Source organism: Manacus vitellinus, unplaced genomic scaffold (genome assembly GCF_001715985.3).
Source record: "Manacus vitellinus isolate BGI_N305 unplaced genomic scaffold, ASM171598v3 scaffold_7_pilon, whole genome shotgun sequence".
Classification (NCBI taxonomy): Eukaryota; Metazoa; Chordata; class Aves; order Passeriformes; family Pipridae; genus Manacus; species Manacus vitellinus.
In genome coordinates, this window is record NW_021940813.1 from 30,123,916 (window position 1) to 30,147,575 (window position 23,660).

The 23,660-nt window shown below is 37.0% G+C and overlaps 1 protein-coding gene across 2 annotated transcripts; it reads right to left on the reverse strand.

Moving 5' to 3' along the window:
* Positions 1-530: 530 nt before the first annotated feature.
* TUBGCP5 (tubulin gamma complex associated protein 5) lies at positions 531-22,852 on the reverse strand. Of its 2 annotated transcripts, XM_018084278.2 has the most exons (24): positions 22,572-22,852; positions 20,022-20,075; positions 19,830-19,938; positions 17,762-17,858; positions 17,058-17,168; positions 16,423-16,502; positions 15,810-15,945; positions 14,165-14,282; positions 12,675-12,764; positions 11,869-11,962; positions 11,320-11,566; positions 10,997-11,199; positions 10,238-10,353; positions 9,315-9,583; positions 8,200-8,398; positions 6,460-6,648; positions 5,709-5,891; positions 5,358-5,442; positions 5,135-5,255; positions 4,273-4,451; positions 3,407-3,532; positions 2,732-2,820; positions 1,694-1,794; positions 531-629 (listed from the first exon to the last, which is right to left on the reverse strand). In XM_018084278.2, exons 1-24 carry the CDS (start codon positions 22,850-22,852, stop codon positions 583-585), a joined length of 3,324 nt encoding a protein of 1,107 aa, XP_017939767.2. In that variant the 3' UTR covers positions 531-582. The 2 variants fall into 2 exon arrangements, with proteins under 2 accessions (XP_017939767.2, XP_017939768.2); XM_018084279.2 differs by lacking the exon at positions 17,058-17,168 and having other exon boundaries at positions 22,572-22,791.
* Between the last annotated feature and the right edge of the window lie 808 nt (positions 22,853-23,660).

Genomic DNA, 23,660 nt, shown 5'->3' on the forward strand with positions numbered 1-23,660 from the left:
AAAAAATTCTGGTATTTTATGTTCTATAATCCATTTCGATAAATGAATCTTGTATTTTTTACATCAGCTTATTGTAACAGTTTTCTTAGAGAGTTCTTAATAACCACTAAGCAAATAAGATGCATGCTTCTTAGCCTTTTTAAAAAAGCCAGTAATTAACTCGACCAACTTTCTGAACACTAAGATTTGAGTCACACCACTCCACACTACTCTGTGACCTATTCACACCTGAAAAAATAATGGAAAAAGTAAATTATAAATTACTCATAACTAAAGAAAAAATAAATCCTTTTTTCAGCATGAAATATATTTAATGTATTTTCAAGTAAGATTGTTTACACAGAATGCATTTTACACTATACATGTTTTTTGATGTTGAAGCATATACAAACACTGCCACTACCAATACACTTACCTGTACATTATTTACATTTTAAAATATGTTACACAGCTCCAAACCATTAGCATCATTTAGCTATACACATTTTAAACTGGAGTGCAAAATGCTTACAGTTTTTTACACATGGGAATTTCAACATAAATGGTGCTTTCAGTTCTTCATTAATTCAACAGACTTGGGTATTAACTTTGTTCCATGCCAGCCATCAGTGACAAAGCTAAAGATTCCACTGTGAAACAAACAATAAAAAAGTAGTTAATATTTGCATTTGCAGCAGCCTGCAAATACTTATTGCAATATTCAATTCAGTCATTTAAAAGGAAGATACTGGTTTGTTTTTTAAATTGTAATACTTCAGGACTTAAGATGGTAAGATATTTTATTAGTCTCTGACAGTTTAGACGATATTTCACCACATTCGCCATCAGTTATCCATTAGTTATTTCATGTGGTAAGAACCAGAAAGAAATTAGCTCCTTTGTTTGAAATACTGTTGTACACAAAAGAAAAATAAAGGTTGTGGGGAGTTATATACAGCAAGCTGATCTCACAGATAGTTCTTGTAGACTGAGTAGCAGCAATGTCAGATATTACCTGTTTTAGAATCAGACTCATTTTGGTTGGAAAAGACCTTTAAAACCATCAAGTTCGACCATTAACCTAACACTACCAAGTCCACCACTAAGTCATGTCTCCTACTCTATCTGTAGATGTGGTTAGAAAATACATATACATACCAACAAACCTCATTGAGCAGTCCCCCCCTAACTCAAACTGGCACTGATTAACAATTTAAGTTATTATCAGGTTGTAAGTAGAAACATAGACATACCATTTTCTGCTGTTTCTACTACCAAGGAAGTAACTTCCAACAGACAGGCAGAGCCAACAGCTCAGTGCAGTTGCAGCTGAGGCACCATAATACTAAAATCTTATCTGCTCAAGATGTATCAAAGCTGTCATTCAATAAGAACAAAAAGAATGCTCTTCTGTGACCCCAGAACTTAGTTTCAGTAGTTTAGAAAACTGCTTGTCACTTGCTTGGCTACATCAGCTTCCTCTCATCAAGAAGGCAGATAAACTGAAGAAAGCTGTCATGAAAAAGCTTGGCACAAATACACTAAAAAAAAAATGACTTTATCTTAGTAAGAAGTAAGTCTTCATGTCCCTCTGTGAATAACTGACAAAATTACATATAAGATGTACTGACAAACATTAATACAGATTAAAATATAAACACATTCTTAGCAAACTTGTGTAAGTGCAGGTATGTAAAAAGCTTCATGTACTTACAGTGAGGAAAAGAGCCTCGACAGACAGCTTTGTTGAGAACAGTTACAAGAAACATGTGACAGTTTTTAAAATCAGATTCCATCTTCTCTATGGATTCCATCCTACAAAACAGTTATGCAGGAATGCTTAACAGACCAGCCACTATTTTACCTTCAAAATATGACCGGAACTTCACAGTAAATGACAAAAGTACTCTTTATATAGAATTCTGGCTTGAACTTAGAATATTTCAGTTATGCCTGAGTATGATAGTCCTAAAAACCAGAGAAAATTCTCACAGGAGCATCTGAGCACTATCACAATGGCACTAATAATTTCCTCATTATCTCAGAAATCTCTGCAGTGATTTGGAGGAACTCTATGGTTCCAACTGACAATTTTTATTACTACATATGTTTGTATATCAAGACAGCCTTTCCTGGTCCCTACTGCTTCAGAGCAACCTGGGGTAAACCTACACTGCCAGTAAAACAGGGACAGCTTTACTATCAGCCATCTCTTGAATTCCACTTTGGACTCTGTCAGCTAGCACTCACCAGTCAAGGGAGAAGACACAGTTCACAATAGTCACTCCTTTCCTTTTTCCCCTCTCCCAAGATGATACAGATGACACTACACCAGCTATGACTTTCTCCTGTGACATCCAAGAGCACGTAATCACATGCCCTGAGTTTCAGTCTTTATTAACAGTATTCACAAATTAGTTCTGACACACTGAATGAGAAAAGCACTCCAAAAATAGCAACTTCCTAATGCCACAGGAGTGGGATCCAAATTCTAGGTAGCATCTGTGCCAAAGAGAATTAGTCCTGAAAATCACGAAGTGAGCCGGTCCACACCAGCTGGCTTCAAGACCATAAATCAACTTCTGAGTGTCTGACACAGCCAGTCAAAGGAGGTGATTATCCCATTGTATTCAGCATTGGTGTGGCCTCACCTGGAGTGCTGTGTGCAGTTCTGGGCAAAAATCATACTTTAAATAATTCAAAATCATACTCAAAAATATGACCATGTAGAATTGTAGGCATGTGTACTTACTTCCAAGCCCCCAAACCGGCCTGCCAACGGTCTGCAAACATCAGTACTAAGTTTAACACCTTCATTATAGCTTCTTTCACAAAGCTCACCTAAAACAACAATTAAAACACAAGGATTAAGTCAGAAATTCATTGTTCAGCATAATAATATGCATTATTATGCTGCAATGCAAAGGTATCACAGGCCATTTAATCTGATCTGTAAAAACAATCTCCTAAGTACAATGTGATTCTTCTACATTTAAGATGTGTTTTGCATTTGTTCTCCAGTTCATTTTGCAGCTGACTCCTTCGATGTGGACTATGCACAGACAGTACGAGGGATAAAAGGTTTCAATGTAATACCCATGTACATCCATTTCCTGCCATACCACTAAGTATAATCCTCCTTACATTGCCATGTCTCAGCTTGTTCAAAACTTCCTATCTCTTAGAAACAAACGAGCCATGTAATATCCAATATAAAGGATTTAATTTTATCTTCTCTCCTTGACAGAACTGAAGTGAGACCAGCACGGGAAACTCAGTCTCTGTGTTAACTCTAGAAAAGTTACCACTTCCTCAAAAGTACCTATACATTGCTTAGGATACTGCAAAATAGACAGAATAATTACTACTGAACTACTTTCTTGTACTGCTAAACTCAACATATCAAATTTGCTAAGTTTTTACCCACCTTTTCTCTCAGTAAGCAGCGATCATGAATTGTAGATAGGTATCTGTAATGAATCTTTATCAATTGATCTAAATCTTTGGCTTCTTCTACCTGATGTTGAAACTCCAAGCCTGTACTGTGAAGAATCTTAAAAAGATGTCCATTATTAAATTCATTGTTGCACACATGTGATTATGACTCTCTTCCAATATATTTTTAAGAGTCTGAAACTGCATGATTCATTTGCTCTTCCCTCTCAAATTTTAGGATCAGCCTCCAAATTACTATCAATAGCAAACATTTCGAGCTCTTCTCACTACACAACAACATTCCTCATATAAATACGAATACTGCCACTACACAAGGACATACAGACTATCCTTGGAGAAGTGGAACTGGAGCATATTAATTTTACTAAAGGCAAAAAAAGGCAACAGTAGAGCAGATATAAATCTACAGGCATTGCCTTTATATTCAAGAAGTCAAGTATACAATGTGTGCTAGAGATTTTTGAGAAGGATCCATTTAACTAAAATATCTGCAGTAACACTTTTATCAGCATAAACAGTTCTTAAGAGAGGAACAGCTTACTCAAACCTCTTTTTACATGACTATACTTCAGTCATCTACCACTGGGACAAAGAGTCAAAAAGAACTAGTAATATCCAAAGATCAGTCGTGTGCATGTAGAACTCCTAAAGCATTTTCAGAATTACTGAATTAAAATGGCCAAGTTAAAACTAAAACATGTCAAGCTCAAAATCATTTTACGGGAAGGATATTATACTTAGATTTTGCACTTTTTAAAATATATTTTAAAGAAAAATTAATACTGCATCTCCAGTTACAAGTTCTTAATATAAATTAAAGTGTGATATAAGACAAACCCTTGTCATGATGTAGTTGTGCAGGCTGTTAACAAAATGCATAAGTTTCACTCTTAAGAGGAACATGCGATGTATTTGTTGTTTTATGCTTTCTGTTTGCGGTCCAAACAGAGGACGTGTTCCTTGTTCTAGTGACGTTCCTTCCTTAACCTGTGGGTTTTCTGCAGCAGAGATTAGTTCTAAAAAAAAGGTAAGAGTATTGCTCTTTTTGGGAAAAGACTCAAGCAGTCACACCCATGAAGTTTAAACAGAAGAAAGCCACATGCTTTTGAGAAGATAATTACTTAAGTGATGGTCAAATCATAGATGAACCCACCAACTTTCTAATTTGTTTTTCTAAGACATGAAGTCCATATCCACTTTACATGGGACAGGAAGAGTTTACACATTAACCTGGTGAAGGAAATACGAAGAAATCTCTTTCTATAATCCCCAAACAGCTTACTGTTTCAATCTCAAACAGAGTATTTTTTTCATCTTGTTTTCTTAACCTGTCTGCAAGGTATTACACATAAAAACTTGGACTATACATAAAGCAAAACATTAGGGTGTGGTAAACAGACCTTTCAACTGCAAGGTCTGAAGAATGAAGTAACAAGTTTCCAATATAACTAACTAGACTTGAATCAAAGAGACCAAGGGAATGCTTGAATAGTGTTATCCCTGAAGCTGAAAAGAAGTGAAAAACATACCCAGCTTAATACATCTAATTTGCAATGCTAACACAGATTAATATTTATAGAATTAATCAAAATTCTAACTAGTTTATACTACTTACTGTAGAAAGCAGAACACTCTTTATGTCCTTAGAATACAAACCAAGTTTATTTATAGAGCATCTCTCATTGAAGAAGTATCTTACCATCAAATCGTAAAACATCTAGACTATACTTGGCCCACTTTATTTGCAGTAAGAGCAGAAAAACTTGATTGTAAATTTTTTGGCACTCTAAACTTATAACTATATCCACAGGCCAAGGAACCTAAGAAGAAGAGAGGATAATCAGACAGAAAGTATAAGTAATTTTAATACAACATTTCAAATCTGTTCTAGAATAAGAACCACAGCCATATTAACTCATTACCTTATAACTCAATGTCAGACCATCTAAGGTGTGGACAGGGAGTTTCTTCTTTGCTGTATCAACACTTTCAAATGATATAGACAACCTATGCAAGGAAACAAGTGATGTCATTGATAAGAATCTGTTTTAAATTCGTAATTGGTTTTATTAGGTTTTATTTCTTATTGCTAAATACCAACAGTCTGATTTAATCTGGAGGACTTGGGTAGAAAAGATGACAACAGCTCAAAACTTCATTAAAACAGATTATTTTAATGAGTACACAATAATTAGTATTGTGCTATGCAAGTTAAGTACATTAATAGAGGTAAGTGTGAAAGAAACGTAACTAAAGCATGTTTTGCATTTTACCTTGCACTGTCCTCTGGATAGCGTTGTCCAACTGCTTCTTGTAGTTGAACATTTAAGAAAGCAACATTCTGCCAAGTTTCCTTTTCTCTAATTTTGTCAAAAATAGATGTATAGAAGTCATACATGGTATCTCCAGCTTCGAGTAAGAAAAAGTTTCTCATTGCTTGCAAATATTCTACAAGCCTAAACAGGAACAAACATATAACATTTCCTCAGTTGCCTAATACAAGTGAACCCAAAACACAAAACTCTTCACTACAAGAACTCAGTACTGGACACAAATGTAACAAGGTCCACAGTGAATCCTTTGTTTAACCCTCAGAGAGCTTTCACATGCATTCAAATAAAACCAAATAACGACTGCGTTTTTCCCTGTAAGCCTAAACAGCCCCACTAACTTCAACAGGAGTGCTCATGGTATTCAGCTATCTCACCAGCTAGGTAATTGTCAGAAACAGCATAGTTTGGAAATCTTTCCCTCTCCCTAAAATGAACTTCAAATGATAACATTATTAAGAAGAACTGTTTGAAACAATTTCCCCACTGAACATCTACTGAAGATAAATGATAGCTTTGCTGTTGATTTAAGCTAGACCAAGAGTCTTTCATGTTAGATCCCCCTTTTCTCCCTAATGATTTTACTGTTGGTTATCAAATTGAAATAGAAACACAAGATAAAATTGCTTCTTTTAGTGATGGCATACCACTGGTAATAAAAAAAAGGTAAGGAAAAACAAATCTATTTTCTTACCTATAATCCTTCTTTAAAGTTTGCATCAGATTCCCACAGCATTCCAAGTATTGCTTGTCTATGTGCGGATAAAGGCAAGACCTCAATGTCAGTTCAAAAGTCTGGCAGGTCACAGATTCTGAGGATCTATCCACAGAGACATCCTCACCAGTGAACTTCTCATGAAAGTCACTCTGTTCCAAATAGAGTCTTCAAAATAAAACAAACTGCTTAGGGAAGAAGGCTCATTACTGATACAATACATAAAACAATGTTGTACTTTTTATCAATATTGGATCCTCTGCTCTGAAATACATGGTGCAGGAGTACTAAAAGCTGATTCATAACAAGAGTACATATCAAGCCTATTAAGTCATCCATCATACTGTTTGTGTATCACCAGATACAAGAATGTCAAAAAGGACAGCATTCTATAATCACAATTGCTTAAGGCATAATTCTGAAAAACATCAAGTTCAAACACTGTACAGCTTAATAAGCAAACCCATTGTCATAGGAACTTTTAAAACTCTACTGTGCATATACAGCAGTTTTCTTTTGCAGGAAAGAAAAATAAAATTAAAGAAACAAAGTAAAAATTTGACCAACAACCACAAAACAACAAACAAAAAAAAACCCCAAACCACCCCACAGATGGAGAACTGGTTTGAGGCATCTTAATTATGGTGTCCCTGTATATTATCTGTAATATTATGTGATGGGAAGACGAGTATCTGTAGTCTACATTTGGTAAGTTTAATTGGTTTTGCACAGAAAGGATCAAATTTTTATAATATTTTGTAAAAAGCTACTTGCCAGCTGAACCCACTGTTAGAGGAAGTCTGGCTCATAACAGCTATTGCCTTGATAGACTGGATGAGTCAGACACGGAATTAATGTAGCAGTTTCGACAAAGAGAATAGTCTCAATGAACAAGGGAAATAATAAAGTCTTATCTACTATTAATTATGATTTCTTTACAACATGTTCCTCCTAGGACTGAGATGAAAACATGTATATTGACAATTTCATTTTTCATGGCTGGGCTTCGCGAATGAAGATTTGGGGAGGGCTCTACCCACGTTTGTCACAAGGGCGCTGGTGGCTAAAAAAGCCAATATGAGACAGGCATGTCCAGTTGCAAAAGGCACAGCAGAAAGACTCCCTAGGTGGTATTGACAATTAGTACTTAGGAAAAACATAAAAAGCTATTTTCTTATTCGCAATCACAAAATAAATGAGATTTTCAGAGTTTGCTTTTCCTGCTAATTTCCAAGACATTTATAACCTCTACAGGACTTCCCTCATTACAAAGAATGAAGAATTGCTATGCAATTAACATGAATTTTGGTAAGTTTTTACAGTTAAATGATTTAAACACAATACAACTGAAGCTGCATTCTGCTAAGAATATCCATGGTGCAAATTAAGGACGTTGTGTGCAAATTCCAATCAAACTAATTTAAAAGTTCAGATTTTACAATGGTATTCCCTATTATTCCCTATTAAACCACTTATTTGCTAAAAGCCTGTTATGATAGAGACTACTTCACTTTCTATGCTACCAGTTGCGAATAGCGCATTTTTCTTTAACCAAGCACAAGGGGAGTGCCCATTTAGCCTCTGTCACTGATTGTTGATGCTCCTCTTTGTTCTGCACTTGCTTGTTTCCAGGAGCAGCAGCAATGAAAATGTGGTCTACCAAAAGTCACCAGGCAGAACATTACTCTCAAATATGCAGCAGGAAGCTCATTCATTTACCTGGCAAAATTAATAGCCAGCAGTGGGTCATGGACATCATCCAGTTCCAAGTGTCTTTCCGCTATAGACTGCATCTTTATCAGGCTCTGCTTTGTGGCCTGCTGTTCTGTAATAGTATCAGGAACAGATTCTTCCCCATGCCGCAGGCGAGACTGCACCGATTCCAAGAACAGCGTGTATAAACTCTTCCGTTCAGCATCTGAATCGGGCAACACATTCCACAGTCAGATTTTCTTCAAAGAGAAAACATCATCTGAACTAAAAGAAGAACTCCATAGTCCAACATTCACTAGCTAACTTTTAAAATAGTAAATTTAGGCCACTATTCAGAAAAAAAAACCAACCCCCAAATACATATTTGAAATGACAGGAGTAGTCAAATGCCTAAGGTCAGGCATATGTTCAAATGGATTGCAGAATGGGTATCTGAAATATGAAATATTTCTGAGACTGTTAAACAACTTCCTACTTCAGTTGCAAAGGCAGTTAATTTTTAGCACCTGAAACAACCCTCCATTATTCACTAGAATAGATGATACTCTTACATCAAAGGGGGAAATAAACAGAGTGAGTCTCTAAAATAATTTAACTATCTCTACTTTTAAACATCAAGGAACAGCAAAATGAAAACGATTGTTTCCTTAAAAAAAAAAAAGGCCAAAAAAAGTTCCAACACTGGTTAAAATGTTGTATAATGCTTTACAATCACGCAAGATAAATATCCTAGATATTCAAATATCTTTCATCTACTTATGAGTAAGCTTTAAAAAAAAAAATTCCACGTGCTACCTCAGAATTACTGAACCACTAAGCAATAGAGAACAATTATTTATTAAAAAAACCTTTACTATTAGAACATAAAAGCTGGTTTTGTCTCATAACAAAAAAAATATTGCTTTGCAAGCACATGAAAAGAAATTTAAGAAAAAACTACAGAAATAAAAAGAAAATGGAACACTCAGCTTTATTTACTTTGCTCTTTTCACTTGCTTGCATTGGAAGAATGTTTTCCGTAAGACCTCAAGTTACCAACCACGATACTGACATTATTACCAAAAATACACCCATACTGTTAGATACCCTAAGGCATGAGAGGGTACAAACTGACGTCTCACCTCTTGACGCAGCCTGCTGTGGAGAGCCATCTTTGCATTGAAGGTTTTTCAACAGCTGCATGGATTTTCCAGCCATGATAATTTGCTTTAGCACAGGTTTCAGAAAAGAGACCATAGTGTGCTGTCTGCTTGAAGGGGCCTGATCACTGCCAGAACTGGCACTGGCATTATCACTCATCTTCTCTTCATTCTCAGTCTTTTCTGACACGCTATATAATGTGTAGGTAGCATACCAGAAATCTCTGTGATTAACTGGAACATTTTTGTTTCTGCAAAGCAATAAAAAACTGTTGAGTATTTCCCTCTTCAAAAGATGAAACTTCATTACTAGGAGATAAATAGAATCTTTGTTCTATGCTTTGCCTTTCTCTTAAAACAGTCATGAAGCACTTTAGAACTATATAAAATTAGCACATTTATATCGCAAACTATCTAGACACTCTGAAATGGATGATTGCTTTGGCAGGATAAACAATCAGGTCAGAGGACATAAAACAACTGCACAACCAAATAAACCCCCAAAACAAGGCAAATAGAGTAATGATAATTAAATTTGTCCAGGAAGTTAACTATTCACAGTGGCATGCATCCTTAATGTCAAAATGATGAGTGACTGACTTGCAGATTTATTTAAAATACAACACTGAAGCAAATACTACTGGGAAAGTTGAAAAATTCCAGAGTAGGTGAAACCAAATTTGTAGTTCACTTTGGTTTTTTGTGTTGCTTACATCAGATACTCAGTTTTTGTCTTTCAAGTCAGATGGGAAACAACCTAAATTAGATAACTAAAATAAAGCACACATATAAATAAAAGTTGAGATCAGCCCTTTTGGTAGTACTGAAAACAAAACTATAAAACCCCAAAAAGAGCATACAAAAGGATGTTAAATATTATGTGTGTTTAGTATCAGCATCCCTACCTCTGAATAATAAATTCCTTTGCAGGATCAAATAAATTACCATGGACTATCCACTCATCCACTGTCTGTAAGTACGGCCTCACAGTTTCAACCCAGAGAGAGAACAAAAGGGATACCTGAATTCAAAGAAAAAAGATAAAAATGGTTGAATGTTTTTATACTAAGCATTGAAAGCAGTATGGGAAAAGCCTAACCTCTTAGCTGTGCAATCACAGTTTATAAGATATACATAACTACTCTTAAGGCTTTTAAAGATAGAATGTTAAACTAACAACTACAGCTTTAGTAGTTTCAATGGAAGCCTGTATTGTTCATGCTTCCCCTTGTTACTTTTGTAATCACAGTTACACCCAAACAACACTTTTTCACTCTAACATCTCTCAAACAGTAAGGGGTAGTCATAAAACATTCTGTGGTTCCATAACATAGAAAACAGGAAAACAAAAAGACATAATGACATGGACTATATTTCCAGTAGTATAATCAGCAAGTTAACGTAAAAATCCAAACCCCCACATTTGAGCAGTAACTGAATTATGCAGCTGTAGAAATAGGAGGGAAACCTATTCCAAGGTTCCCTCTTTCAAAACAGTTGATTCCCCACAGTTCCTCCCCTCAGTCCTAAAAAACACCGCTGCTGATCTTCTCGTAAATCCAGTTTTGTCCAGGTTGAGTGGACTCATGTCAGAAAACAATAATGCATTAATTACTAAATCTTCTAGCGTGTTGTTCTATGAAGGAAGGAATTATTTCTCCTACCGTTTGCTCAGATGCCTCTCCAACACTGTCATACTCAAGAATAGATTTGTAGAGAGTATTAAGCAGATGAGATGCTCGTACAACATTTCTGGTGTCAGGTGGTACTTCTGCTACTCCTGTGCTGAAAACCTTGTGAAGTACTTTCAGCTGTGCCAGTCTGGGAGACAGCTTATCTATTACTATTGAAAGTGTGACTGTTTTATCTGGAAAAAAAACCAACAAAAAACCAAGATGTATAAAAGGAACATCCAACAGAAAAGCAAATTTTGTCAGCGTTATTAAATTGTGTGTCCCCCTCTTGTAAAACTTCCCTCACACTGTACCTTTGTTGATTATGCACTTTTCAATTTCAGTAAGTTCTTCTTTAAAGCTAATAAAATATTTATACAAAGCCCACATAAAAGCTTGGTAGGTTCTGAATGGGGCTTCAGTAGTCTTCTTTGGAGTCGAAACTGTTCCATGCATTATGCTTTCTGGGCTGTGTCCCATCACTTCATCAATAAACTTCTGTAGTCTAAACACAACTTGACCATATGCTGCTATCTGCTCCAATACAGATCTCAGGCAATTCTAAAAAAAACCATACTTTTTAGAATCATCTAATAAGAACTGTATTTTATAAAGCCTAAAAATTGAATTACAATATTATCTTTATGAATTAAAATATTATAAAATTCTGCAATCGCTATTACTTCATCACATTCTCAGATACAGGAACAGCCCATTCAGTTTTATTAAGCCAGATGTCCTTACTTTAGAAAAAACACAGTTGTAGAAATGTGATTTTTCCACAAGTAGTTTAATTTCGTATTCCCCCAAATTACATCTTTCTAATGACAGATATATTCAGCTGAGATTCAGAAACAACTTACGTGGGTTAAATGAGTTACAATAATATCATTCCGAACAGTCACTTTTCCATCATTCAGCTGAAATATATAAAGCTTTTTCACTCCTGAAAGTAGCCTTGAAAAGAAATGAAAAGAGTAGTAATTTTCCCCCTTAATGCACTTATAATTATATAATTAATAAAAGAAGTAACTCTCGCTTGCCTGTAAGTTTATTTTCTTTGAGTAACAGGAGACCACAGATCAAGTAGGATGGTATTGGTAATGTAAGTTGTTGCTAGAACAACAACACTTAAATACAGGCACCAAGTAAACATTTCTTACAGTTTCTTTCTAGATGAGATAATTCCCAGCTATAGGATGACTCTACCCACTTTCTAAAATTGGACACTGTATTAAAAATCCGTAGGGGCAGGATAAGAACAAATTGGTTCTTTTTAACAATTAGAACTAAAGAAGTGATGCAAACAAGAGGTAGTATACTACTTCCTTCTTTGTGAATCGCAAAATGGAAGGGACCTTAAAGATCACCTCGTTCCAACCTTCCTGTCATGGACAGGGACACCTTTCACTACACCAGGTTGCTCAGAGCTCCATCCAACCTGGCCTTAAACGCTTCCAGGGATGGGGCATCTGCAACTTCTCTGGGCAACCTGTTCCAGTGCCTCAAACGTGAACGGTTAACACACATGCAGCATCTCTCTTTTCAGAAACAGTGCAAATTAAAAGCTCAGTAATAATTCTTCAAACATGTCTTCAAAGACAGATCTCTCATTTCCTTGAGAGAAATACTAAAAGTTAAAGCACAAGCTTTGTGCTGTTGCTCTTACCAAAGGGTTTCACGTATAACCTGAGTTTCTGTGACTAGGGTTCTCTCTTCTGGCACATACAAAGGATCACTGGTGTACAAGTGGTGATCCCTTAGAAAAAAAGGAAATGAAAAAAATGTAATGGCTGAAATACAAGCCCAATCACCTGAAAATAAGAATGAAGAAATAATCCTAATGCTCAGTTTTGTTCTACTCGTATCTGAGCAGATTCGATGTTCATGGGGACATTTTAAACATGTAAACAAAAGCACAGTTTGTTTTCATATTGTTAAGCAAGATACTATGGAAAACATTCAAATATCTAGTCTTACACAGCAAGACAAGCAATTAAGTAGCAAATACCTGAAGTACTGGATTTTCACTGGGTTTTGGGGTTTGGTTGTTGGGTTTTTTTTAATTCTTGATCCTTGATTATTCAATTATTTTTCATTCAACGCTGTGAAAAACTATCGTTACCTTCTGGGAAAAATACTAAGCTAGAAAGTAAAATATCAATTGCCCTAATCCATATAAGGAAGTTCACACTTTCGCCCAGAAGTCTACTTAAGAAATGGAAACTTTCATAGCCACCTAAGAACTTTCTCTTATGATCCTGTCTTACACAATTCTTTGTAAACTTTCCACAGTACTTTTCATATTTTAGCAAAGTATAGAACAATTACTTACACTTTTAGTATTTTTACTCAATAATATCATCAGTGGCAAAGGTTATGTAAATGTGCTCAAAATTTAAAAGTCCAAGTTAAGTAATACTTAACTTGGTATATATCACACATATATGTAACATACATCTGCAGTGCTGCTTTATTCGTGTTACTGATTTTCTAATATTCATTGTAAATTTGGGTTATAACTGGCTAGATAATCAACTTACACTAAAACAGCTCCTTGATTAAGAAATTGATTAAATTAAGGAAATCAAAGACAAACCTAATGAACTTTATTACTACAGTACTGATATGTCAGAATTTGGGACAGGAAAGAACCAGGTTTTTTTCATTTTTTTTAATTCTCATTTTCTTTCCAAGACCATGGCAGATCATGGCAATATACTGCTTCATATTCCTTCCCCACACAAAATCTGTGTTTAAGACTAACTTTGTAAAGGAGACAACAAAAACAAACAAACAAAAACTTTAGGGAACTCCTCACTTCCAGAACCACTTACAACCCACCAATATTAGTTCCTCAAGACCTTCGTAAGGGTCAAGCCAAACAAAATTCAATGGTAAGATTTGCTTCTTTGAAAGCTGACACAAGAAACTTATTAAAAATTAAATAAAAGCATAGGAATTTATTAATAAAGTTCATTTAGTCAATAAACAGCTCACTTGTTGATCTTATCCATTTGTACCCCTTTAATTCTGTTTTTAAGTGAATTGTAACAGCTACTATACTATCATTATGATTCCAAGTAAAGATGGTTAATAAAGTCAATATTTAGCACTGTATGCCAGTAAGCAATATGTAAATGATACTATTTTTCTTACCAGACTGCAGCCAGATTGGAATGCAAGTGCAAACTATGTGAAAAACGAGGAGCTCTTCCTGTCCAGTACTGAGGAACTACATGCTGCTCCAGCCAGCTGCGGACATCAGGTTCACCGACTGTGAAAACGTGATGGTCAGCAACATTTTTATTTACACAGGAAATGCTTATAAAACACAGGAAAAAGTTACTAATAAGCCTATCTGCTCAGCTGCAGATCTTTTCAAATGAATTACCATGTACAACTATTTACACTTTACTGCACTCATATATATGACACCATCATGCAGAAACTAATTTACAAAGAAATGCCACATCTCCTAAATATTGCAGAAGTCCTAAAAAATAAGCTCTACTGTGTGCTGGTGTGGCCTCACCTTGGGTACTGTGTGTAGTTTTGATCACCACAATATAAGAAAGATATTAAGCTATTAGAGAGGGTCCAAAGCAGTGCTACAAAGATGGTGAAGGCTCTGGAGGGGAAACCATATGAGAAGTTGGTCTGTTCAGCCTGGAGAGGAGGAGACTGAGGGGAGACCTCACTGCAGTCTACAACTTCCTCATGAGGGAAAGAAAAGGGGCAGGCACTGATCTCTTCTCTGTGGTGACCAGTGACAGAACACAAGGGAATGGTCTCAAATTGTGTCAGGGGAGGTTTAGGCTGGATATTAGGAAAAGGTTCTTCACCCAGAGGGTGGTTGGTCACTGGAACAGGTTCCCAAGGTAAGTGGCCAAAGCACCAGGCCTGACAGAGTTCAAGAAGTGTTTGGACAATGCTCTCAGGCACATGGTGTGATTCCCGGGGCTGTCATGTGAAGGGCCAGGAGTTGGACTTTGATGATTCTTGTTGGTCCCTTCCAGCTCAGGATACACTATGATTCTATAAGCTTAGAAATTTATATGGTTTCCATTTTTTTTTCAGAAAATGTGCTTCTGTCTCAGGCAATTCTCAAGTGCTATATACAAAAACAAGCTGATTTAAAAAGTAAACTGCCAAATATCATCATCTTCATCACTATGTTCCTTCTCACTAGGCATTTAGTACACTACCTAAAATTATTTTCTTAAATGTGATTGTTAAGGGAACTTTACCTAATCCCAGTTAGATAGTTACTGCTTATATATTGTGCAGTTGTCATATGAAAGGTAACCTATATCCTACAATATTCTATAAAAAATATACAGCTACGTTTAATACTCCCTGAAGCTACTCAAGAGAAAGCCAATAGTGTTTTAATTACACAAAACTATTTTTTCGGAAACATTTAATACTCAGAACTGAGTCAACTATTTCTGTTCTCAACCAAATTTTGTTTCCGCATTCTCATACTTAAAAATAAAAATGTACATTATACAATTTTATACACTTTATTACACAACTATATGCTACATTTACTATATAAGTTTTCACTTCTATATTGGAATATCCACGTATATTTCCACAGAAACAGACTTCTTCTCCTTTAGCAATAACAAAAATCAGATCAAACCTTTCATATATGTAATAAAATCCCATCAGTAGTGAACAGTAAGGTGCACCCTATAATAGAGTTATAAATCGAAAACACAATAATAAATAAAGCTGCATTAGCTTGCTAAATTTCAGTATGTATGACTGTATCAGAAGAATTACAGCTTATTCTAACCTTTCCAGGAAACATTAGGTACTGTTTTCTTATTTGGATCTTGGTCTTCTAAAGGTGTCCTGTCTACTTGAATACCCGAGTCCTCCCTGCTCAAGGGCTGAGTGTCTTCTTCCTCCTCGCTTTCTCCAGACCAATCCTATTAAGTACAACAAACCCCAGTACACCTCAGTACAATATGGCAGACAGATCTATATCCAGTTTCTATTCAAGTCAAACACAAACTATTCTCTTCTTTCTTCCACTATAGAGGACACTAACATAACCATCTAACAGAGACTGATTTAAGTTATGCATAACATGAATAACCAGGCAAATGAGAGAACTGGAAAAGATCACAGAACTGCAGAAATTTCTGATGAGGTGGAAGCAGGGGTCAGAAGAAGCAGCCAGTTTAATTGCAGGATTAAGTCAAAACATTGTGAAAAAGAAAAGTGTTTTTATTACTGTTCTTCTGCTTGGGTCTGTGTGTATTTCATGGTATTAAGCCACGTATTGGGGAATCCTACAGGAATCAACATGCAGAGCATACAAACTAGGACAACTCAACCAGGTCTCTAACATACTTCAAACGAGTTTATACAGTTTGGGTTTTTTACCTTAAGAAATTACTTACGGGTGTATCTACACCAGGACCAAAGTAAATTTCTTCTCCTTCCATCAGATACTTTCCCCAATCAAATTCTTCTTCCTTTTCTATGAGAAGTATAAATATAAAAATAGTAAATACCTCAAAACTCTGAATTTCTTTTCCTCTAAAAACACTTCCAAAGTTAAAATTACCTTGATACCCTCAACCTAAAATAGAAGGCATTCCCTTCCACTTAAGGTTACACCACAGTTCCTTTAACAAGGTTATGCACTTCCAACACAACATGTACTGTGATGCATCCACTATGTATATCCCTTATTAATTCTCAATTTTTTTGCTTAAACATTCCAAATATGCAACACCATGTGCCACTGGCACATTTATCTGTATAATGTTACAGTACCCGACACTTCAATCTTGGAAAAACATGCAAGAATGCAACACATCACTTATTGTGACTAGTCCCATTTAGCTCAATGGAAACATTCTAAATGTACAATTTACATATGCACATGGATCCTGGACTGTAAACAACATAAATCAAGGACTGTCTTACTCTCCAAAAAAGACACCACATATCCATGATGTGATGTGCAATACTTCAAAAGTAACAATCACACTTACAACATATTATATCTTAAACGTGAAGCTTACTCAACTGTAATTAGTGTTGTTTGAGATAACCTCTTCATATTCACATTCCTGGAATGGGCTGAAAGTGCATTCAAAACACCGCCGAGGGAATGTGCAGAGATCATTCAAAAAGGAATCTTAAGATGCAAGATTTTCTTTAGGTTAGTCTGAAATATTCTTTCAGTCTATGATACAACACTGCAAACAAATGGGGGATGGTATCCACTCAAACTTAAGCGCAAGCCTCATTTTCAGGCACTGAGTGAAAAAGCCCTACTTTAGAAAGCACGCAGCTGGGATCTCCCTCTGGAAACCTTCGAATGTATCTCCCTTTCCTTGATTATATGGGGAACATAGGAATTTATGTCACCAAAGTTGTTTCAGCAGATCTGTTATTGAGGTGCAAGACAGAGACTCGGGATAGAAATCCACTGTCTGTCTTTGCGCATGTAAGCACTGTTGAACGGGTGGAGAACGTTTGTGATAGTGGTACAAGTCAAAGAGAGTTCCCAAGGTACTTTGATGGCTGGAAAACTTAACCAGGTGATGTAACATAAACAGGGATAGGAAGGATTTGCAAGCTATTTTAAATGCATAAATTATAAAGAAGACAACCAATAAAGCAATGTGAAGTGAAGGAGATCATAAAATGGAGAGGAAAAATGTCCTTATCAGATTGCGTTAACAGATTGTATCTCTCATTAGCAATATAAACATATTGTAAACTTACCCACTTCTTTGACTCTTGGTTTTTCCACATAGGTGGTGTTGGATGGAGAATCAGACAAACACAATAGAAGAGACAGTATAGCATAGTGTGTATCTGTCTTTAAGACATAGTAAAAAAAAAAAAAGGCAAGTCTGTAAGTGGACTAAAAGATTTTAGGAACAAACTCAGCCTATTATCTGCATGAATACTACCCATTAGTTCCCATTCCCCAGTCCTGAATTACAAAAATAACATCTGCCACATAATTCTTCTGCCTACTAATTAGCCAATCAGTATACAAATACCTCAAAAGTAGCCACAGCATAAGCTTCCTCTTACTGAGCTGACAATCAGAGAACATGGAAAAGATGTAAGTACTGTGAAAGTCACAGGACAAGGGATAATGGACAGCTACATCAACGTGGATGAGCTGGAAGGACAAAGGTAACAGGCCTGCAGGAAACCAAGTCTTAGATTCCCTTGTTCGCACGACCAATTATTTAAAACAGAGACTAAAGTGAGGTTAGCTAAAATCACTACATTTTAATATTATGTTCACATTATCTTCTCACATCTGAAAATCTATACAAATTATTAAGGACAAATCTTAAACTCCAGTATTGCACTAATGCAGTTGTGAAACAGACCTTCAATCAGGTTAGAATACTGTGCCAACACTGTTAAGGTCCAAAGATTTGTATTACGCTATTCACTAAAATCTGCTTACAATCTGCACAACCATTTCTTACTATAGAAAGATCTTTCTCTGGCCTGATTTCTACTTTTACAGAGCTGTTCAGCCAACCACTTCATATCTAGACACATGGAAATTCTTTGACACATACATAAACACACTTACAAAACTGTTTTTGAATGAGATCCACTCGCATTTTAGAAAAAATAACTCAAATGGTTGATAAAGCAGCATCATACTCATCTACTATATGTGGATTATACTATGTTCCTACTGAACATTGCTGACTTTACAAGTGTTTGTGACAATCACGTGTAAGCTGGTGTTTCACTTACCACTCAGAGAAACTGATAAATACTCAATCTTCCCAGTTATGCCACTGCTAAAAACTAAATGCTATTTAACTACCCAAATATGAGATATTATCTACCTCCAGCCATATCCAGTAGCATTTTTAAAAAGAAAAATAAAAGAAAAATCTTAGATAATTTCAACATTCAAGTATTAAGTGCTTGCTTGCGTGTTTGGGTTGGTTTGTTTGGATTTCATTTCATTCCAGTCTCAAAACAAGCACAACTTAAGGTACGTTTTCAAAAATCTAGAGAGTACATTATAATAACTGAAGATATGTGTAAGCTATTGAGGGTTCCAGGGTTTTCCCCACAAATTAAAAGGAACCTAAAACAGTGCAAAGAAAGGTAATCATCAGTTCAATGAGAAGTAAAATCAGACTGCAAATCAGAACACACAGCTCTACTAAAGAATATCACTGTATGGAGCACCACCTCTTGAATCATAAGCTTAAATTTCCCAGCAGTGGGAACTTTCAGTTTTTGAAGATCAAATTCATTATTACACTGCTACACTGGAAAATGTCTAAGTGAGACAACTTTTGCTGTATTCATCCATTCCATATCCTAAACTGATTTGACAGAAAGTGTATCGATGGTTAAACACATACATAGTCTCAATAAGGAAGCTACAGGACAGGAGCACTCCAACTAGGAACACTACAACCAAAACATCCAGATGCATTACTTAAAGTTAAAAAAATTGAGCAAAGAGTAAGAACTGCTCAGTTCTTTGTTGTTTTAGAACATAGAGGAATCTAGATTCATTTAGACTCCAGCTACAACATTTGCACAATGTTGACCCTAAAACATCTGCTCTGCAATGAGATCATGTCCTTTTAAGTCATGAAACTGCATGTGTTGAAACCCCGAAAAGACAATAAATGCATTTGCATTTCTGGAAATCCATGACCTGAACAGCAACTGCAAAGTCCACTGCTAAGTCACCTGAAATTTCCAACACAATGTTACAACTGAAGCCCCATCGTCAGTACAAATGCAAGAGGGGTGGGAAAGAAGAACACGGCCATTGCAACGCACATACCTTTGTTTCTTCAAGACTTGGGAGTGGCAAGTTCAGAAATTTTTCTGTTAGTCTTTTCCAGCTTGCAGCTTTTCCAAGGTCAGAATGAATTATCAATTTCTCATGTATTCTAATAATAAAAATAGTATAAAAAATGCTTAAAAAAAAAAAAGGAGAACCAATGCATTATTAGCATACAGGCATAAAACTCACCCTTCTATTGTCCTCTCTACTTTATGACTGTTCACATCAAGAAAACGGTGAAATCTGTGTAAGAAATCTGCATTAGAATACGTTTAAAAGGAAGCTTGAGTAAGGAAGAAAATAAAGCTGATTTATATACATGAAGACAACATTATCTGTTTTAAAATGCACATTTAAGGCAGCAACAGCATTAAGTGTTAACAAAAATAAATCTTGGTGTCTCTTTAGCTCAAGAAGGATTAACTACAACTGACCTGAAAGACGGAAAAATTGAATGCAGGTTACATTTAACCAGCACTTTAAGTTGAATGGAAAATCACTACTGTATCAGCAACCTAAGGAATTAAAGTATGCTGTCTCCTAAGTCAAGTGGAGCAAGGAGATCAAGAACTGTGTTGTCAAAGGCACCAAAATTATCTGGGACTTGCATCACAGGCACAGGCAAAACAAACACCCACATGGAAAGGCCTCTAAACCCAAAAGAAGCTCCTTTTTATAAAGAGTAAAGGAGAGTGTCTAGGAGAAAAGAGAGCTTAATCAAAAATAAAAACAGATATATCAACAAAGGTATATATGTACAGGGACAAAATAAGAACTCGTGAAAGGTAAGATGGACTTTGTAGAATAAATTAGGCTATGAATAGGTTCTTCAGATACAGACAGAAAAAGAACAGGAAGTAAGATGTGACAGTAGTGAGCACAAGGTCAAGACACTCTATACGTGGGCTATCAATGTAATTTTTCCAGCAACAACTATACAGAACACAAGGCTAAACTTCTTGTGATCACAAACAGAAATGAAAACTACTGGATTGGAATCATGAGCAAAAGTTAAACTAAACAGACTGAAACTGGAAAGACAATATAAAGTCATCTCAACATCAAGGTAATGAACTAGAAAATGAAACTGTAGGCAGATCTCAAGTAACACTGCAAGATGAAGATAGGCCAATATTAAAGAAAAAAATACTTTGTTAATTAGAGAGTCATTAGTCTGATTTCAGCTGTGTACGTATTAGGATTTGGAATAAAAGCATGATAAAACGTATCACTGATCAGGTAGTTGGCATTTAGGTTAAGAAAATACAGCTTATGTCATTTCTTACAGTACATTAGCTTAAATAGGAAATAATTAATTCAAATGGAAAAGGGTGGTAAGTATAAGAACTGGAAGATTTAGAACCTCACATCAGAAAGACAATAAAAAACCCAAACCAAGGATCTGCACTGAAAAGAAAAATTAAGCTGCAGGGAAGTTACTAGTGAAAATTCTTTAGTCTATTACTTAAAGTTTTAATTAATGACCCTAACAGACGCACACAAAAAATTATCGATTTTTTTTAGGCAAGTTGGGAACATCCTGAATAAAAGAGGACCAGCATGCTGCATGGAAATAAACAGATGGCTCTGAGAACTACAGCACAGACACATCATCAGATTTAGCAGTACAAACCACAAGTTTCACAAACTTGAAACTAAAGAGAGTTTCTGCTACAACTTAAGGTCTCACTGTTTGGAAATATGATACTAGACAATCTCAGGCTGATGTTGCAGGCAACATCATTTCTTGGACAACAATTCTGGCATTAAAAACCCTTCCTCTTTCCTACACTCTCTGTCAAAAGTTTGTTGTTCATTCTGCACGCTCTGTTTTCCTGATATTTTGTTTTCAAACATAAAAAGAAAAAACAAAACCAAAGAAACAATTCCTCAATCTAAAAACGAACACAGTTACACAAGCAACTGGGTAAGCAAAACAGAGGTGAGATTTGCATTTTAAAACAGTTTTATTTGAGCCTATTAGTGGTTAGGATTTGCAGACGCAATGCAGTTATGCTATTGCTCCCCCAAAAACGGGCTTCATCAGCTTGAAAAATGTAAAGCAGCATCGATTTTACACCGATTAGGTATTTGCTGCATCAACTTATACAAGCACAGCAGATTCCGAAGAGGTAGCAGTTAGCAACAGTATGGGTAATTAGAAATGTATAATGTAAAAGTTTCACAGATTCCGCAGAATATTCTGAGTTGGAAGGGACCCACATGGATCATCGAGTCCAACTCAAGTTGGCAGAAGACCCTGAAACAATAACTGTGATAACTGAAGACAGTGTGTAAAACTTGAGTAAAGACACTTAAGGAGGCAGTGAAATTAAAGGGAAAGAGATAATATATATTACAGGTTAATAAAGACCACGTTTCTGACAAGCTCAAATAAACACCAAACACATTCTCTTCTGCAGACTGATAACGTCTCACATCAGCAGCACACCATTCTTGGCTGGAAGTTTTATCTCGATTTGGCAGTCCTCTTTACTTGCTCTACGTATAACCACAGCTTACCTCCCTCCAACAAACAAAAATTTGGAAGCCTACGTGAAAACGCTGGAAGGCGACTTTGTACAGGGCAGGAGAAAACCCCTAAAAGACTGAGATTTGAACGTGACGGAGCATCAGTCACTGACCGCTTGACAGACACTCGCAAAGGCCCCGGTGCTCCCCCAGACACGGCGCACGGACACCCCGCAGGCACAGGGACCCTCCAGTGCTCCCGCTGACCTGAAGTTGGACCAGGCGAAATTGAGCGCCGCCTGGAAGCGCTCTCCGCCCAGCTCCTCCTCGGGCAGGCCGGTCACGCAGCGCACCAGGGCGCGGACGGCCCGGTCCTGCTCCTGCTCGAAGCGGCCACGGGGGCCGGGCGAGGCCGGCGGTGCCGCCATGGCCGCGATGGACGGGGGGATACGGAGGGGACAGAAGGGCGGCACCTCCGGGTGGCGACAGGGACCCACCGCCGCCTCCTCCTTCTTCTCGCGAGGCTTCCCGGTGCGGGGCATGCGCATGGCGGGCAGCGCCCTGAGGGGAGAAGGGGTGGGCAGTGCCCGCACCCTCCGGCTCGCTGCTGGGGAACGGTGTGAGGGGCGCTGAGGGACCCTCCCTCGCCTGAAGAGGCACCCACTGCTGCGGCATCCCCCTGTCACGGGAATGCCACTTGTCTTCCGAAACGTCCCTACAGAGGCGGGATCACCCGGGATCAGCAATTGGCAATTACTGACAGATCACAGAATCATTTAGATTGGAAAAGACCTCTGAAATCATGGAGTCCAACCTATGACCGAACACCACCAAGGTACTAAGTGCACGCCCAGTTTTTCCTTAAACACCTCCAGAGACGGCAACTCCACCACCTCCCTGGGTAACCCATTCCATTCTTACGTGAAGAAATTCCTCCTTGTGTCCAACCTAAACCTCCCCGGCACAACTGAAGACTATAATGTTTAAAGGACAATTACCCATTCAGATAAGGGCTCGTGTGTTCCTCCCTGGCTGAATTCCTGCTTTTGCACAGCTGGATAAGCCACCATTAGTGTATATTCAGCACACAGGACCTGAGCATCCAGTCAAGAGTGCAGTGGGAAACCAGTTTGTCTCAGTTCCATGTCAAACCTTTGCTAAGCAGCTTGAAACACTTCTGTCCCTCCATGTGGTTTTATAGGGCTGCAAGGACAACAGCCTGGCCATGAGATTCCTTCTGGAAAGAAACTAACCAAGTTGGTGGGAAATGATATTATTGACCAATTGCTGAAACAATCTCTGCATTGCTGCAGTTGTCCTGTCCTTCATTGTTGGGCTTTGTCCTGCTTGATCTCA